General features: G+C 40.3%; 2 protein-coding genes across 3 annotated transcripts; both read left to right on the top strand.

Moving 5' to 3' along the window:
* The first annotated feature begins 6,389 nt into the window (after positions 1-6,389).
* Positions 6,390-7,796, top strand: LOC129424448 (olfactory receptor 4Q2-like). 2 transcript variants are annotated; one of them, XM_055181116.2, is made up of 2 exons: positions 6,390-7,292; positions 7,773-7,796. In XM_055181116.2, exons 1-2 carry the CDS (start codon positions 6,390-6,392, stop codon positions 7,794-7,796), a joined length of 927 nt encoding a protein of 308 aa, XP_055037091.1. The 2 variants fall into 2 exon arrangements, with proteins under 2 accessions (XP_055037091.1, XP_055037090.1); XM_055181115.2 differs by lacking the exon at positions 7,773-7,796 and having other exon boundaries at positions 6,390-7,569.
* A 4,892-nt stretch (positions 7,797-12,688) lies between these two features.
* Positions 12,689-14,160, top strand: LOC129424017 (olfactory receptor 8G17-like). The gene has a single exon (XM_055180559.2). The coding sequence runs from the start codon at positions 12,703-12,705 to the stop codon at positions 13,633-13,635; it is 933 nt and encodes a 310-aa protein (XP_055036534.1). The 5' UTR covers positions 12,689-12,702; the 3' UTR covers positions 13,636-14,160.
* Positions 14,161-18,546: the final 4,386 nt, after the last annotated feature.

The raw sequence follows: 18,546 nt of genomic DNA, 5'->3' as shown, positions 1-18,546 counted from the left end.
ACCGTTGTGTGGAAAGGTCTGGAGTCTTATGTTGTAGTGGCCCCACCATAAAAGAACGGAGCTGGTGGGCGTGCCAAATCAGGAAGCGGCTGGCAGAGCACGACCAGGGGGCGGACGAACTTCATCCCACTCACCGTGACGGGCTCCAACGGCTTTCTCCCGATACCAAGCTGGATCGGATGTGAGAAGATTGGCCTTTTATGTCACAAAAGAGTGTGGGCTGCTGTGGGTGAGTGTGCTGAATTGATGTGTGTGCACCAGAGTGCTGCCGTGTAGTGCTGTGTCCTTTGCCATTCATCCTTACCCCAGCTCCGGTTGAAGTAGCGTGTGAGTAGGCTTGTGGAAGTGCTGAAGCGGTGGTACCATCGTGGATCTACCTTATTATACCCCCTGGTTTGCACGTATTTCGCCGCCAAGGAATAACCATGAGTACAGTGAAAGAAGTGTTGCATTGATACTGTATTGAGCTATAAATGATCTAGAAGAGAAATTCAGAGTCATACTTACCTAACCAGCGCTGTTGTATGTGGGAGGAGCAACTGTTGTCCACTGTGAAACAGGTACACCTTAGACCGAGAACGAGTTCACACCTAGCCACCCGTTCTGGTCCTCTGGTCAGGTGACGTACAGTTCCTCTCCTTACTCCTCAATGCTGTGAAAGAAGAAAGTGGGTAGTGTGAGTAACCTCTACGTATATGTTGAAAACCTGAAATTGAAGCTAAGAGTTACACTTACCTGTCACGTCCGAGAGTCCCACGTAGTGTGCCGCCTAGTTGAAAAACCTGAAATTGAAGCCAAGAGTTACACTTACCTGTCACGTCCGAGGGTCCCACGTAGCAGGCCCAGTTAAAAACCTGAAACTGAAGCTAAGAGTTATACTTACCCGTCACGTCTGAGAGTCCCAAGTAGCACGCTGGTCAACTGAAGGCCTGAACCCTTCGAACGAACCGAGAGTCCTACTCCCTCGATACGCCTGTAAACCCCCTACCGTATACCTGCATCACCTGGAGAGAGAACCAGGATTAAGAAGTCTCTAATTGTTTTGTGATCACAGGGAACGGCGAAGGGAGTACCTCCGAGGAACAGGAGAAAGGATCCATCTCTCCCGGCAAGGCACGGGCTTGGCCCCGTTCCGTAGTCAACGCCAGGCTCCGACGAGGGAGGGCCTCAACGTACAGGTGACCAGTGGATTTAAATCCCTATTAATTGTGTGTTCTATTTGCCTCCAGGAGCCGAGGAGGGCGCCACGTGTACATAAAGGAAAAACCAAGGAAGTTACGATCAGCACGCAAAAGAAGAAATCATACTCACCAGGGACGAAGGAGCTCCGTACCCTTCCCCTTTGCCCCTTCCTCACTCCCCCTGCAAAAGAAGCACAACGTCGATTATTTTAATCCTCTTTCCCACTCTGATTTTAAATAATTTAAATAAAGTTGTTCAAGTTTTACTTATCTGGTTTCGTGGTCTGGTCATTGGGGTGCTTTTGGGGACCTCCTCGAGGTGAAACGTCCGGAGGGGCGCTAGTATGTCCGAAACCTCAGTATACGTAAATGGGTAGGCGAGAATTACCGGGGTTTTGGACTATTTCTTGCGAGATTCAGAGGCATGTGTACTTAAGTATCGTCCGAAACCGCCTACTTACTGAAAATGTAGTTGGGGAAATAGTATGTGAACAGAGTAGTATGTCCGAATCCTCAGTATCAATAAAACAGTAGGCGAGAAATCCCCCGATGCCCTACTGAGTCCGCCCAGATTCTGAAGCATGCATCGGATGGACACTTCTATCCCAGCTTTCCCATGATGCCACGGAAAAAGCAGAGCAATCGACCGGAGACCAACAAATCGGGTGATTTCGATACGTTACACAGGGCTGTTCCTCAGTACCCTGACTTCACGCACAGACCCAGGTGCTCAGCAGATTCATGTAAATAAAGCTGTAGAATTATCACAGCTGTGTTGAGATGACAGTAAATATGCGATGGTTTGTTACAAAAATACATTTGAATAAAGTTTTGTTTCATATGGGATTCACTTCTATACATTTTCATTTATTGTGATGGTTTTATTCATTCATTTTTTTATTCATGTGTCCTGTTGTTTTAAGTAAATACAAGAGATTGCTTCACTAAAATGTATATAATCACATGGTCTGCATTGTCTAGTTTGTATTTAACTCATTCACCGCCAGCCTTTTTGAGAAAAGTTGCCCACCTGCATTTTTTTGATTTTAACAAAAGTTTCACAAAATTCCTTGCAGGAAAAATTATCTTCTATAAATATATAAACATACAAATTATATCAAATTAAAGAACACATCCTTTGCTTTCAAACAAACAATAAACAAACAAACAAACAAAATGGGGAAAAACGTTTCATTATACATTTACTTTTTCCACTTAATTTAACCACTGAAATATGGATATTAACATTTTGAGCAAAAAGCTTAAAAAATTGCGTTTTTGTAAACAAATGTATGTTAGATATCAGACTCAGAATGACTATCAAACATAAAGGCAATTAAAATAAACCTTGAAATCTTTTTAACTTCCGTTTTTGATAAATTCGGTTTTGGTGCCATCCAGTGGATAAAAGTGGTATTACACTTTCACTTTGAAATTCGTCCAGAAAGGCATATTATTAGTTAAATATTAACTCATAATTGACGAGAAAACTCGTCAATGGCGGGGAATGAGTTAAGCACAGCTGTCATCTGACAATAGATATTAAATTACAATCTGCTTGTTTTACTTATTTTTGTCCACTACAAACTAATGTGTAATATATCTGTTACACTGACAGAGACCGCTGTAGGTGGATGACATCAAAGTACAGTGAGAGCGATTCCCGAAATCATATGGAGAAGTCTGATTTCGAGTCGCTCTCGCGGTATTGTGATGTCAATCTCCTGTCAGTTCTTGTGGTTCCGCATGAACTCGAACAAGTCTACTACGTCATAGGTCGCATGATAACGCCAGCATGGCGGATGCTGTCCATACTTAACGCGAACGTACGTACTGTCTTAACGCACGTTAAGTGGGTACTCAGTGAAATTCGGTACCCACACAGTAAGTATGCGATTTCGGATTCAGCCAGGGGTTTCTGCAGCTAGCTGAGGAGTCAGTGCGGACCCAAGAGAGGACGGAGAACAGGAAGCTGACATAAATCATTCTTGACATAATGCGTCTCTGTCCACAGCACATTTCAAAACATTTTAATTCATAAAAATAAAAAAACAGCCTGAAGGGCAGGACTTTGTCTTGATATGCTCGCCCCTCGAATGATTATATAATGATTATATAATGTTAATAATCCTGGGGTTTTCCATTGAAAAATTAATTTCTGTGTCAACATTTTGAACGGCAGCTTGTAAAGCGCAATGTTCAAATAGTACAGATTTAAGATTGGTCATAACCCACCACCTTTCGTGGGTACTATGAAGTAAGGGCTGTAAAATCCCGACCTCATCTCGGCTGGAGGGACTGGCTCTATCACATCCTTCATCAGCAGGACATTGATCTCCTCATGCAAGATGTGGGCATCGGCATCTTTCACTGAAGTCAAGAGGATGCTTAAAGGAGGCGCCCGGGCAAACTGAATTACATAGCCGAGTCTAATGGTGCAAAGAAGCACCACCCACAGTGCTCATCGTCCTCTGATGACCTGGAGAAGGAATATGAAACTGCTCTTTTGTTAAAAATGTGGATAACCCTTACTGGTTGAACAGAAAGAAAAGAGAACCAAAGATTCTTCACCCAGCCCTTCTCTGGGGGAGGGAGTGGTGCAGTCACCATCTCCCCATGAGCAGTTCTCTCCATCTCCAATTCGCCTGTCTCAGGGACACCTACCCTTGCGTTTTCTGCCAGGTTTTGCTGTGGACTGGATGGGCAGGGCGCCCTGCTTCCGACCGGTTCCACGACAGCGCTTCGATGGAGGTTGCTCATTTTTATTTATCAAAATAAAAAATGCATGTAGACATGGCTGAAGTGCCTTCACTCCAATTTATCCACCCAGATACTGTGCTCCCTCTCAGAAAATCTGCTTATTACACAGCAGCTGCTGCTTGACTCCAAAGCGAAAAGCTAATGATGGAGTTCACCTTCTGGGATTTATACCCATCTGATGCAAATACTGCATGCCAACATTCAGTGGCCCTTTTAAATGCAATCGAAGCTGATTGGCCTCTCTAAGTGAGATTTTAAGAGCATAAAGGGCAGTGCGTGCCAAGCGCATAAGATCCCAAGGGAAAGATTGGACTATTTCTCTGATGGGCTGACGCAAGGCGGCCAGCTGGAGAAACCACTGATCAGGCTGGCTGTGTTTAGGCTCAGAAAGAATGGACCACTGAAACCCTAGCTCAGTGACGATGGGGGTCGCAGGTCTTTGCAGGAGAACTGGACAGTTTAACTCTGAGGAGGCGAAGAAGCATGTGGGGGCTGGGCCATAATGAGCTCATCGTCAGACCTTCGTTCCGGCTCGCAGCTCCGCTGCTTTTCTCAGTCTCAACTAGAGAGGGATAAGCGGGGGAGCAGAGGAGGCAGTGCCACAGAGAGGCTATTCTGGCACGCAGCATAGCGAGAGGAAAGTGCTCACAGTGGGCGCAACTGGAATCCATGATTCGTTATTTATAGACTGTTTCAGCAGTAACAACATAAAACAAAAAGCTTTCGTAGAACAAACTTAACTTCAGGTAAACTCCACAAAGAATCTTAGTTAGTTACCTTAGTTAGAAATGAAAACATTAGTTATTTTCAAGGCTTTGAACCGGTTCTCAGAACGAAAACGAAAACCAGAAACTTTTGATGTTTTGCAAGGAACAGAAATGAAACAAGGAACTTTCCAAAAATATATGTTCAGGAACAGAACTGTTTATTGAAAATAGTGGTAACCGGTTAATACCGTTATTTTTTTCGTTCTTTGACAAGATTTCTGTGCAATATAACTTGGTCACTTAAGTGATTTTAAACAATTCAACCACAAAAAGGCGCAATTTTCTGTACGCACAGACGTACATGCGGTTGAATGTGTCCGGTCCAAATCAAACTTGATTATCCCTATGCCCTTCAAAGATCAGAACTCTTGATGTATTAACTGTGCGTGTGTAATGCACTCAACAAATGTCGGCATGTCAGAATTACAGTTATGCCGCTTACATAATGTAGCCTTTTTAATGTTTGATGACAAGATGGAGACTTAAGGAAAATTATGTAGACTAATAATTTAAGTTTAATGTCCTAATGATCAGCCTACTTATTTATATGACATAGAATGCTATTAACCGGTTCGGGAACTTTATTTTTTTGTTCTAACCAGTTCAGGGCCGTCAACTTTAGGGTTGAACCGAGAACCAGAAACGTTAAAATACTGTTTTTGTTCGGTACCAACCAATTGGAAAAAACTCTGGTTCAAAGTCCTGGTTATGTTTGACAAGGTTTTTGTTTTAGAGTTCAGTTTAGCAACTAGTCAGACCACTAAACAAACAGAGACCGTAAGTGAAGTCCCACCCAGATGGGTAACAACGACAACACACGTGTGTCTGATGAAGCGGTCTATATAGCACTTCACAGCTGTTTCATTGTTCCAAAGCGTTAATAAAAATAAAACAAAACAGAAAAATCAGAGGACAGCAAAAGTAGCATAGTTAAAATCCCCCCCCCCCCCCCCCCCCGAAATAACTTTTGGTCAGTCGTACATTTGTCAACACCATGAAGAAAACCATGAGGTGGTTATGCATATTAGAGTAATTTTAAGTTAAATTTGCACATGCAACCCCTAGCCAAGAAAATCAAGAGGCTGATGACACATTGAACAATGTCATGGCAACCCTTTCTGTTCCCTACTGGGATGAAACGCACACATATATATATATATATAAACCATTTACTAAAGGGACAAGAGCAATTCAACTATTATTCTATGCACAACACACTGTTGATAAAAAAGGCAGGAGTGACTTCACATTCAACACTGCATTAAGCAATCTCATATGTTCATCTGTAAAGCAACGGCTTTATTGATAATTAACATGTTTTATTTTTGAGTTTCCATTTTAAGGTTTTGTTGTTTTTCTGTTTAAATCTGCTTACAGTTGCCAATATAGTTGTTCTATGTGACAAATATTGTGGACTGTAAAACGATTTAGGTAAAAATATTTTTGTAATTGTAACAGTATGGAAAAAACTTACTGTTAAGAGCAATTTGTGCATCTCATCTGGCTTTTTACACATTACTCATTGATGTAACTTAATATAGTTGAGTGGATATCATAGTTCTATCTTAATTATAACCAGTTACATTAAATTATACCACCAAAAGAGTTTCTGGAACTCTGATATGCTATTAATGACATGTATGTTTGCTAATATGTTAAAAGGTTTTGTGAGGTGCTACCAATGGACAATCTGACATTAGGAAACAACATTCTGCTAGTGGAGGGATTGAAAGTGACGCCTCAGTCTTCCTATCCTTTGTTCATCCTGCTTCTCTTAGCCTATGTCTTTGCAATGGTATCCAACATAACACTTATAATTCTCATCTCAACACAGAAGAATTTGCAGCACCCTATGCATTTTCTGTTTTGTAATCTACCCCTGAATGATATACTAGGAACCACTGTTATTTTACCACGTTTACTGCGGGATATTTTAACAGAAGCCTCTGTACGATATATTACATATGTGGAGTGTGTAATTCAAGCTTATTTTGTGCACATATTTGGTGCAGCGTGCCACTATGTTCTAATAATAATGGCATTTGACAGATATGTGGCTATATGTAATCCATTACGATATTCAGCTATAATGACAAATAAAATGGTGGTTAAACTATCAGCATCAGCCTGGGGATTGGCAGTGCTTATAGTGTCTATAATGTTAGGTCTCACAATACGCCTCTCTCGCTGCAGGTATAAAATTGAAAATCCTTTCTGTGACAATGCATCCCTGTTTAAACTATCATGTGAAGATGTATCTGTTAATAATGTGTATGGAATCATTTATACAGCAATTGTACTCACCCTTTCAATATTTTGTATAGTTGTAACATATGGCAGGATTGCTACTGTATGCATTACCAGCAAAAGCAAAGCACTCAACAGCAAAGCCATAAAAACCTGCAGTACTCATTTAGCTGTTTATTTAATCATGTTTGTATGTGGAGCCATTTTTATATTTCTTCATCGTTTTCCTGAATACTCTGACAGCAGGAAACTAGCTAGTATAATGTTTCACATTGTACCATCAGGATTAAATCCTTTAGTGTATGGCTTACAAACCAAAGAGATAAGAGATAAAATTGTTAAACTTTGGTGGAGAAAATAAAGGGAAATTTTGATGTCATGTCTCTTGACAGTAGCAATAAGACAATACAGCAATGTATTGGCAAAAACATGTTATGTGCATATTTATTTTTTCATTGAACATTTTTTAATAAAAGTAATATTTGTGCCATTGCACTGTGAGGAAGAAAATGTTTGATATGGACAGTGTTGATGTGGAATTTGTTTATTTAAGACTTAAACTAATTTATATTTAATTAACAGACAGTATCTCAATAAAGTTTAAAAACATGCATTTTGGCTCATTGGGTATTTTCTGGGTTTTCTGGGGAAGCTTCTTGGCTTTATTGTCATATAGGACAGAGAAGTGTTGATAGGAAAGAGTGGATAAGTGATCAGGACATGACTTGGATTGGACTCGAACCCAAACCTGAGCCAACAACTTCTTTATTTATTTGTTACGCCATTCCAGCATCTATGGCTATATTTATGGCAATAGCTAGTTAATCTATACAAAAGTTGATCAACACAAGTAAATCCATACACATATTGGGGGGGGGGCAATTTGTTTCCAATTCACCTCACATGCATGTTTTTGACCTGTGGGAGAAAACCCATGCTGACACAGGGAAAACATGCAAACTCCATACAGAAAGGCCACCTGACCTAGCCAGGGCTCGAACCGGGGACCTTCTTGTTGTGAGGCAACAGGGCTGAATTATATGTGATTTGGACATATGCTGCTGGCCCGAGAATTTTCGGTTTCTGTGGTATCACCCCTCCACCCCACAATGGCTGCATAGGTGCACTAGAACAATCCTTCCTAAAATGCATTAAACTTTCGTTTGCAAAGATGTGATACTCACTTAGTGGTCAGGGGTGTTCACTGATATGCTCACACAAAAATCGATGCAATAGATGTTTTCCAACAGGTTTAATCGTAGTTTTTGGCCAACTCCAATGACTTGTATTAGATGTACTGTGAGGTATGGTTTTACTCCACTGCCGGAAACGGAGTTGTTTGTATTCTTGCAATTGGCAAAGGTGGATTATCGGCACCAACCAAACACCTGTTGGAAAGCATCTTTTGCAGCGATTTTTGTGTGAGCATATCAGTTAACACCACTGACCACTCGGTGAGTTTCACGTCTTTGTAAATGAAAGTTTAATGCATTTTAGGGAAGAATTGTTCCAGAGCACCCATGCAGCCATTGTGGGGCGCTTACAGAATTTAATCTCAGGCCAGGGTACGCAAAGGTATTGCTTCCACCCCTACAAAAAAACCCAAACCCTTACAGCCCTATTTTAATGTGCATCTAAAGAGCATGGCGGAAGTGCGCTTAGGGTGTGTCCGAATCCACTTTTTCTAAAAGGGTGTTTCCAATTCTCATAACAATAAACCAATGAGAGTCTCATCCATCCCCTTTAAAAGCCAGTTGCACTCAAGCCATGTCAGATTCCCTATTCACATGGCAGAGTTTGTACGCTGAAAAACTGTAAAGGAGGGAAGAAAACCACCAGTTTAAGATTGACTTTTAAAAATAGCTTTGTTTTTTATGTATTGAAATTTTGTAATAAAACCTTTGGATCTCTTTAAAATTGTTTTGTTAAAATTTCAGGGTTTTAATAGCTAAAAAGATTTGGATAGCTTATTCATTGTATCCGGCAGAGCAGGAAGCTCAGTATTGTACATGCCATTCTGAAAGTAGTATGCCTAGTTCCTGTTCCCGCACGAGGTTTCCCCAGTTGTCTTCTTGTTGTCTTCTTGTTATTTTCTTGTTTGTTTATGTACTGTTCTGTGAATTACCCCTTGATTATGGATTACCTTGAATAAAAAAGATTGCATTGGTATCCGGCACCTTGTCTTGCCTTGCTTTCACCATAACAGAATACTAAGCCAAGTATGGATATAGCAATCCAACTCATCCCCCTTCACCAAGGTAATTGTTCCTTTTTGATTTTTACTGCTATGGTCTTAACCCATCACTCCAAAAAGCATTCATCCGTGATGGTCACTTAAGGAATTTATAGATTTTGTTCTTCTTTCAGTTGGGTCCCCTTTCACCGTGGGGGAGGCGGAGGAGGAGACCTCACCTAAAGAGTTTTCTTTGGGGGGAGGGGGCAGTATGCACCAGGCTCTGCAGGCAGGAGAGCCAGGCTGCACGGAAGACTGGGTGTACTACTCTAATAGTGGCTAGCCCAAGACTAATGCCTGCATCTGAGCCTGTGTCCAAGATGGCTGCCATGCCTGCATCTGAGCCTGCGTCCAAGATGGCCGCCGGACCCGAGCCACTTCACACGATGGCTGCTGCAACCAAGCCACTTCTCACCAGTCACCTGAGTTGGCCGCCACCATGCCAGAGTCCACAGCCATCCGTGCAGCTGAAAACTCTCCTGAACCTGAGAGCCTATGGTGCTACATGTCCCGACCAAGTTGGAACACCCTCCGCTCCCTGAATTTCCAGTCCTGACCATAAGGCATGTAACAAAAGTTCCCTGAGTTTCCTGTTAAAGCCAAGATGGTCACCCCTGAGTTTTCTTTGTCCCGTAGGTCAGCCAACATGGCCGCTCCCAAGCTCCTTAAAAGGGAACAATTACCTGTTCCAGGATAGAGTTTCTGAGCTCCCTGAACTCTCTGCCTGGCCCAAGATGGCCGTTTCTGAGCTCCCTTAACTCTCTGCCTGGCCAAGACAAGGTGCCGATCCCGAGCTTGTTAAAATCCCTGACATGTTTTACCTGTTTCTCACTAACCTGGCTAATTGCCAGCCTCCCTTTCTCCTATTTCTGAAAATACAGGCCTAGAGCACCCCCAGCACCACAATGGGGAAACCGGTTCTGCCCTGTTCTCTGTTTCCAGGAACCACGGCTTTGACCTGGTCTACACTTTCGCCCTGGTCTGTGCTTCCTGGCTTCCTGCTCTGCCGGCTCTGCCATGGCTTCCAGGCCCTTGGCCCCTATACTATTATAGTATCCACTCTGCAGTCTGTCTGTTTCTGGTTTATTCCCGACTGAGGTTTTCATTATTGTTTTATGTTTTGTTTCCAGTGTACCTGTTTTGGATTGACTACATGTGTATGACCTTCTGTCTGTTTTATGGATTATGTTTGTAGATTAACCCTGATTTGGATTACCTTTAATAATCTACAGAATGACACAGGTGAAGCACAGGCATGATTTAACCTGACCCACAGAATGACACAGGTGAAGCACAGGCATGAATAAACCCTGACACACAGAATGAGGCAGATGAAGCGCAGGCATGTTTTAACCTGACCCACAGAATGACACAGGTGAAGTTCAGAAGCCGTTGTGAGTGTCAAGTTAATTTTAAATAGGAGACATGCGGAAAGCAACAAAACACATTTTCGCATGTGGTGTTTGTGCTTGTACACTGAAGATAAAAATATTTCCACTAAATGCTGCCTGCACTAAAACTTTCACTTCATTTAATTCAAATAGCAATCATTTAAGGTAGCATCCTGTGGTGACTACCGTATCTTCGCTATGCATTTCAAATGGAGGGGCATGTCATTTACATCTGGCATGTGAATGTGGGATAACAGTGCTGTTTAACAGTGAGGCTTTTAATTTTCCCAATAATGCAGCATCCATTAAATAATTGTAACAAATATGTATGCAAAAAGGCAATATTTTACAGTTTTTTTACGATTGCTATGACAGATTTTTAATACTTTTAACAAGTTTTCAAAACTCTTAACACAGTTAGCACTACATCCACCTATGTAAACTATACTATTAACACATTTCTTGTTGGTTTAACACAAAATGCATACAATTAACAGAGACAAGCTCAAACAAGACCAAAACAGTAGATTTTAAATGTCAAATTTACAAATGCTTTCACACAGCAAACAGATAACATCATGTGCTAAACCTCACTTATAGTCAAAGTAAACAGCTGTTTGTATGATGAATTGAAACATAAACATATCCCCTGTATTTTATTCCATTGGGATTGAAAAACAACCTTTTGTACCAATGCACATACAAATCACAACTGATTCCCACCTAGGAAACACACTCAGGTTCTTTCAATTGCATGACCATATGGTATACAATAGAATAGAGTAAAGGAGGACCTCTATATGTTGATCTTGTGTGGAAAAGGAACAATATGAGCAACACAAAAATAAGATATATGTCTGCACGAGTCAGCGGAAGACCACCATGACAAGGGAGAGGTTTTTCTCCAGTCCCACCTGGATGTAATAGATGGTACATTCCCAGATACCACACCTGAACACTGTCAGAGGTGGATAAGACATGGCAAAAGGTTCTTCACAAGATGCCTTGCCAGAGAAAAATCAGGTGTAATGTGAATGAGAACATGTTGCCAAATAGAAACGCAATAGATTAGATGATGAGATTTTCTTTTTTGCTTTATTCCTCACAGGCTTTTTCTGTTTGTATTTGTTTATTTTTACTTTTTTACTGTAAATGGAAGTAATATTGAATATGTTTGTTAGCTTGCAGTAATGTCCTGTTGTAAATACTGTAAAGTCTTTACTGCAACCATTCTACTTTTTATCATAAACTGTACTCTAAGATGAATGATTAATTTTTGTCTTGAATTGCTGCAGCAAAACAAACATAATACATGCATTTACTAAACCCAACTAAACAAAAATATAACCACGTTTTCAAAAGAAACTGCAGTGCAAAACTCAGTCTATAATCAATACAATCTACTGTTTATTGTATAAGGACAGACTTAAACATAAACGTATGCAATTTTTGTTTTTCCATCTTATGTTTGTGTTTTTCATGACATTGTGTTATGATTGACTAAATGTTTCTGTTGGAAGAGAACATGTGTTGGTGATCTGGTATAACTAGTTGATTCTGAAACATGTTTAAAGTGTTTTTGTAAACAGTGTGAGAGTTTAGTTTACAATGTGTGATTTTGAGGATAAAATTAACTGTTTTGCCAGTTGTGTGGTGCGTTAAGAGTTTAGAAAATTTGTTAAAAGTATTGAAAAAAGTGTCATAGCAATCGTAAAAAATGTAAATCTGTCAGGTGTTGTAATATTTTTGGCCACCAGCAGGCTAAAATGCATTCAAATAATGAGCCTTAGTGCTCAAATGCTATAAATAATTGTTCCCAGTTGGGTGATGACAAGGTCTTAGTCACATATATCTAGCATATATTAAGGGGGCAAAGGCAATATTGAATGTATAAGTCAGACTGTTATAGTAAGAATCTAAGTCGGAGTGAGGTGAGTGAGGCAAGATTGTGCTGTAACATTCAAATAAAACTGAATGATTATAGAGTTATGTATCATGCTCTGTGCTTTTATCCAGTTGTATACATTAACATCAGGTGTAGATAAATACTCAATATTATTAATAAAAGTACACTTCTTTACATGTATTTCTGTTACTGTGCAGGTTTTTGTGAGTGGCAGTGAATGGACAACCTGACATTTACAAACAGCATTCTGCTGGTGGAGGGACTGAAAGTTACACCTCAGTCATCTTATCCTGTTTTTATCCTGCTTCTCTTGACATATGCCTTTATTATGGTATCTAATATTGGACTTATAATTCTTATCTCAACGGAGAAGAACCTGCATCACCCTATGCATTTCTTGTTCTGCAATCTACCACTGAATGATATGCTTGGGACCACTGTTATTTTGCCACGCTTGCTGCGGGATATTTTTAGGGAAAGCTCAGAGCGATATATTACATACACGGAGTGTGTCATTCAAGCATATTTTGTACACGTATTTGCAGCAGCATGCCACTATGTGCTGATGATCATGGCTTTTGACAGATATGTAGCTATATGTAATCCATTACGATATTCAGCTATAATGACAAATAAAAAGGTGATTAGATTATCGGCTTATGCCTGGGGGGTGGCAATATTTGTTGTGACAGTCATGTTAGGTCTCACTGTTCGTCTCTCTCGCTGCAGATATAAAATTGAAAACCCTTTCTGTGACAATGCCTCCCTGTTTAAACTGTCCTGTGAAGATGTGTCTGTTAATAATGTGTTTGGACTTATATATACTGTCATTTTATGCTGCGTGTCAATATTGTATATTTTTATAACATATGTCAAGATTGCTACTGTGTGTCTCACCAGAAAAAGCAAAGCACTCAACAGCAAAGCCATAAAAACCTGCAGCACTCATTTAGCTGTTTATTTAATCATGTATGTATGTGGAGCCACTTTTATTACTTTGCACCGTTTCATTGAATATGCAGAAAATAGGAAACTAGCTAGTATAATGTTTCACATTGTACCACCAGGTTTAAATCCTTTAGTATATGGTTTACAAACCAAAGAGATAAGAGAAAAGATTATTAAACTATGCCGAAGGAAAAGGAAATAATGATTATTTCTAATTGTTAATCTTTTCAAATTATTTTTTCATAAAACATGTAAATGTCAATATTATCTGAATATGTATGAATGTATGCTTTTGTTATTTATAGATGTTAAATCATTACAACTGGGATATATTTATATCACAGATTTTTACTGAAAATATCATCCAAATATCTTTTATCACAGTTGATTCTGTTGATTGTAATTTAACCTAATGTAAACAAATCAGGCACCACCTGAAAAAGGTTAAATGGTGTAGTCATTAGTACAACAAAATACTGAGAAAAACAAAACCAACATGAGTACACAAATTAAACAAGAACAAATAAAGCAAGCTTATGCCATTTAATTTGTGTGGTATATGGGAAGCAAAAAAAGATGCACTTGCTAACAACTGGGTAACACTTTACTATAAAATTGTATTAGTAAACATTGTAATGCATTTTTTAACAATGTATTAATTCTTTTTAATGTTAGTTAATGTCAATACAGTTATTCAAGTTAGTTCATGGTGCATTAATTAATGTTAACAGTTACAACTCTTGATTTTATATATTAAATGCCCAAATTAACATGAATGAATAAATGCTGTAGAATACTGTTAACTCGTAGTTTATGCTAGCTAATGCATGAACCAATTGTTAACAAAAACAACCTTATTATAAAGTGTTACCAGTGCATGTACTGTAGAGCTTTAATTACCTGCTCTGAGCACGTATATTAAAATTAAACAACAACACAAATTAAGCATTAACAGAAGGTTAAGTAAACCACATAAAACCTTAGGGATTGATTATAACACATCTGTATGATCTAGTGCATCATGTAAAAAAATCACACTTACAAGATGGGCAGTATTCTGGGTTGCAGGCTCATTTTGTGTGCTTAGCACTGCAATGTTCATTCTACACAATATACCATTTGTAATCTCACATTGCCAATAATACGTTTTCTTCTGCTGTATATACATCTACACATTAAATATCATATGCAACATATATACAGTTGAAAGAAAAAGTATGTGAACCCTTTGGGCTTGCTTGGATTTCTTCGTGAATTGGTCGTGGAATGTGTTCTGGTCTTCATCTAAGTCACAACAATAGAGAAACAGTCTGCTTAAACTAATACCACACAAACATTATACGTTTTCATGTTTTTATTGAACACAACATGTAAACATTCATAGTGCAGGGTGGAAAAAGTGTGTGAACCTTTGGGTTTAATAACTGGTTGACCCTCCTTTGGCAGCAATAACCTCAACCAAACGTTTCCTTTAGTTGCAGATCAAACCTGCACAACGGTCAGGAGAAATTTTGGACCATTCCTCTTTACAAAAGTGTTTCAGTTCAGCAATATTCTTGGGATGTCTGGTGTGAATCGCTCTCTTGAGGTCATGCCACAGCATCTCAATCAGGTTGAGGTCAGGACTCTGGGCCACTCCAGAAGGCGTATTTTCTTCTGTTGAAGCCATTCTGTTGTTGATTTACTTCTATGCTTCGGGTCGTTGTCCTGTTGCATCGTCCATCCTCTGTTAAGCTTCAGTTGGCGGACAGATGGTCTTAAGTTTTCCTGCAAAATGTCTTGATGAACTTTGGAATTAATTTTTCCATCGATGACAGTAATCCGTCCAGGGCCTGAGGCAGCAAAGCAGCCCCAAACCATGATGCCCCCTTCACCATATTTCACAGTTGGGATGAGATTTTGATGTTGGTGTGCTGTGCCTTTTGTTCTCCACACATAGCATTGTGTGTTCTTTCCAAACAACTCAATTTTGGTTTCATCTGTCCACAGAATGTTTTGCCATTAGTGCTGTGGAACATCCAGGTGCTCTTTTGCAAACTTCAAATGTGCTGCAATGTTTTTTTTGGACAGCAGTGGCTTTCTCCGTGGTGTCCTCCCATGAAGTCCATTCTTGTTTAATGTTTTACTTATTGTAGATATGTCAACAAAAATGTTAGCATGTGCCAGAGATTTCTGTAAGTCTTTAGCTGACACTCTAGGATTCTTCTTCACCTCATTGAGCATTTTGCGCTGTGCTCTTGCAGTCAACTTTACAGGACGACCACGCCTAGGTAGTGTAGCAACAGTGCTGAACTTTCTCCATTTGTAGACAATTTGTCTTACCGTGGACACATGGACATCAAGGCTTTTAGATATACTTTGTAGCCCTTTCCAGCTTTATGTAAGTCAACAATTCTTGATTGTAGGTCTTCTGAGAGCTCTTTTTTGCAAGCCATGGTTCACATCAGACAATACTTCTTCAGAACAGCAAACTCAAAACTGGTGTGTGTTTTTTATTGGACAGGGCAGCTTTAATCAACACATCCCATCTCATCACATTGATTGGACCCCAGGTTGGCTGACTCCTGGCTCCAATTAGCTCTTGGAGAAGTCATTAGCCTAGGGTTTCACATACTTTTTCCACCCTGCACTATGAATGTTTACATGTTGTGTTCAATAAAAACATGAAAACGTATAATGTTTGTGCGGTATTAGTTTAAGCAGACTGTGTTTCTCTGTTGTTGTGACTTGGATGAGGATCGGAGCACATTTTGTGGCCAATTTGTGAGGGGGGCCAAGTGAGCCCAGGGGGTTCACATACTTTTTCTTTCAACTGTACATATGCTTTATACAGTCATGGCATGGCAGAAAAGTTTAACTTCAAAGATCAAAAGAATTAACAATACAAATGTATTTTTACAGGCTTCTTTGTTCATATTTACCAAGGGTGCCAATAATCCTGACTATGCACAAACTGTAATTGTGAACATCATTCTGTACATACAGCCACTACAGAAGGCCTGTGTGCCAAAAGGCAAGCTAGAGAAGAGGTCCACTGTGAGTTAAGCCCTACCCACACAGGTACAGGAACAACAGCAAATCAGGGTCAAACAAGTAGACAGAACAACAGAAAAGCAAGTCCAAAGCAATCCATGTGATGTGCCAGCGCAACCTTACGTATTGCATAAGCAAAGTCGAAAGGTCGCATGATGTATGCAAAATGACCACACCACACAAGTGTGGAGAAAGAGGACCGTTCTGACACTGTTCTATGTGGATTGATACTAATTAATGTCTTTGTGTCAGTTTATTGTTTAAAATGGTCCGCAAATGTGCATTTCACACTTGTGACGCGTGACCATTCGATGTGCTTATTTTTTTGCCAAATATGACAATCGTTTTGCTAGATAAGACTCTGATGCCTCAGTTGGGATCATTTAGAGCCATTTGAAGCTGCATTAAAACTGCATTTTTAAACTGCATTTAAATGGTCCAATAAAGTCTATTATATTTAGAAACGTCCTGGAATGTTTTACAAAAAAAGGGTAATTTTTTCTGGACTGAACAAAGAAAGACATTAACATTTTGGATGACATGGGGGTAAGTAAATTAGTAGATTTTTTTTAAAAAAAGAAAAAAGTAATGTCATTAGTCTTGTCTTCTTCTTGAGTTTACTGGTGGTTGGCAAACAACTTTTAGGTACATTACTGCCACCTACCTATTAGGAGCGGTGGTCAGAACCTATCTACCATATATTATTTTAAATAATAATATATCCTTTAAATACTGCAACGATAATCTAAGACCTTTATCCCATTCATTTTCCCTAAAAATCCTTATCAAGTCAATTTTTTCTTTCATGAATCCTGTCTGTCTGCCCTGTTTTATTGTGCCTGCAATCCCTCTTGTTCCTTTGTTGCTCTGCCCCCTTGTTTGTTACCATGGACAATAATCTTGTTCCCAAGATTGCCGGCGCATCTGAGTCAGTTCCCAAAATTGCCGCCACATCTGAGTCAGTTCCCAACATGGCTACAGCATCAGAGTCAATTCCTTAGATGGCCGCCGCATCGGGTCAGTTCCCAAGATGGCCAGTTCCCAAGACGGCTGCCACATCAGAGTCATTTCCCAGATGGCTGTCTCTACATGGTTTCTGATGAACTTCAGGACCAGACGGCTGGTTTTGAGTCTGGCGGATACTCCACTGGTGTCAGTGCGGGTAGCTAGTGTTCCTAGTCCGGTGGTCTCCAGTTCTGTGCTCTCTATTGTGTCTGAGGTATGCTCTTTGTCTAATGTGCTCCCTGAGTTTGCCATGGCTCCGTGGTGTGTATGGTCTGTTCTCTGTTCTTCTGTTCCACAAGAAGTCTCTCAAGCCCATGAACCTGAGTCACCTGAGCCACCTGCCACAACAAAGATGGCCACCTCCAAGCCTGAGGCCACAGTTAAGATGGCCACCGCCACGCCAGAGCCCACAGCTGAGACAGCTGAAAGTTCTGAACCTGAGTCCCCTGAGCTTCCTGTTCCAACCAAGTTGGCTACGCCTGAGTTTCCTAAAATACCCTTCCTGACCATAAGGCCTGTATTAGTGTTTCCTAAGATTCCTGTTAAAGTCAAGATGGCTGCCTCTGAGTTTCTTGTGTCCTGTAGGTGAGCCAACATGGTCGCTCCCGAGCTCCATAGACTCGCTGTTCTGTCCAAGATGGCCTTCCTAAGATTACCTACACTCTCTGCCTTGCCCAAGATGCTCTTTGAACACGGTCTTTATCAAGATGCTCGATCTTGAGTTCTCTGAACTCTACGCCTTGCCCAAGATGGCCAATCTCAAGCTCTCTGAAATCTGCCTTGCCCAAGAAGGCCGATCTCAAGCTCTCTGAAATCTCTGCCTTACCCAAGACCCTCTTTCTCTCCTGTCCCTGTTTAAAGTTCCAGAGCACCACCAGCACCACCTGGTTTCCAGTTCCACCTGGGTTTCTGCCAATACCACCACCACCCTGGCTTTTGCCAGTGTCTCCGCCATGGTCTCTTGCGTCCTGTTTTTGCTTGATCTTGTCTCTTTTAAATTAATAAATAAACCTTTAAACTGCATTTGGATCTGCCACCTTGTCTTGCCTTGCCTCACCGTCACAAGTACTCTATT

This window comes from Misgurnus anguillicaudatus, chromosome 9 (assembly GCF_027580225.2).
Source record: "Misgurnus anguillicaudatus chromosome 9, ASM2758022v2, whole genome shotgun sequence".
NCBI lineage: Eukaryota > Metazoa > Chordata > Actinopteri > Cypriniformes > Cobitidae > Misgurnus > Misgurnus anguillicaudatus.
The sequence above is the reverse complement of the archived record's forward strand: the minus strand, read 5'-3'. Positions and strand labels throughout refer to the sequence as shown.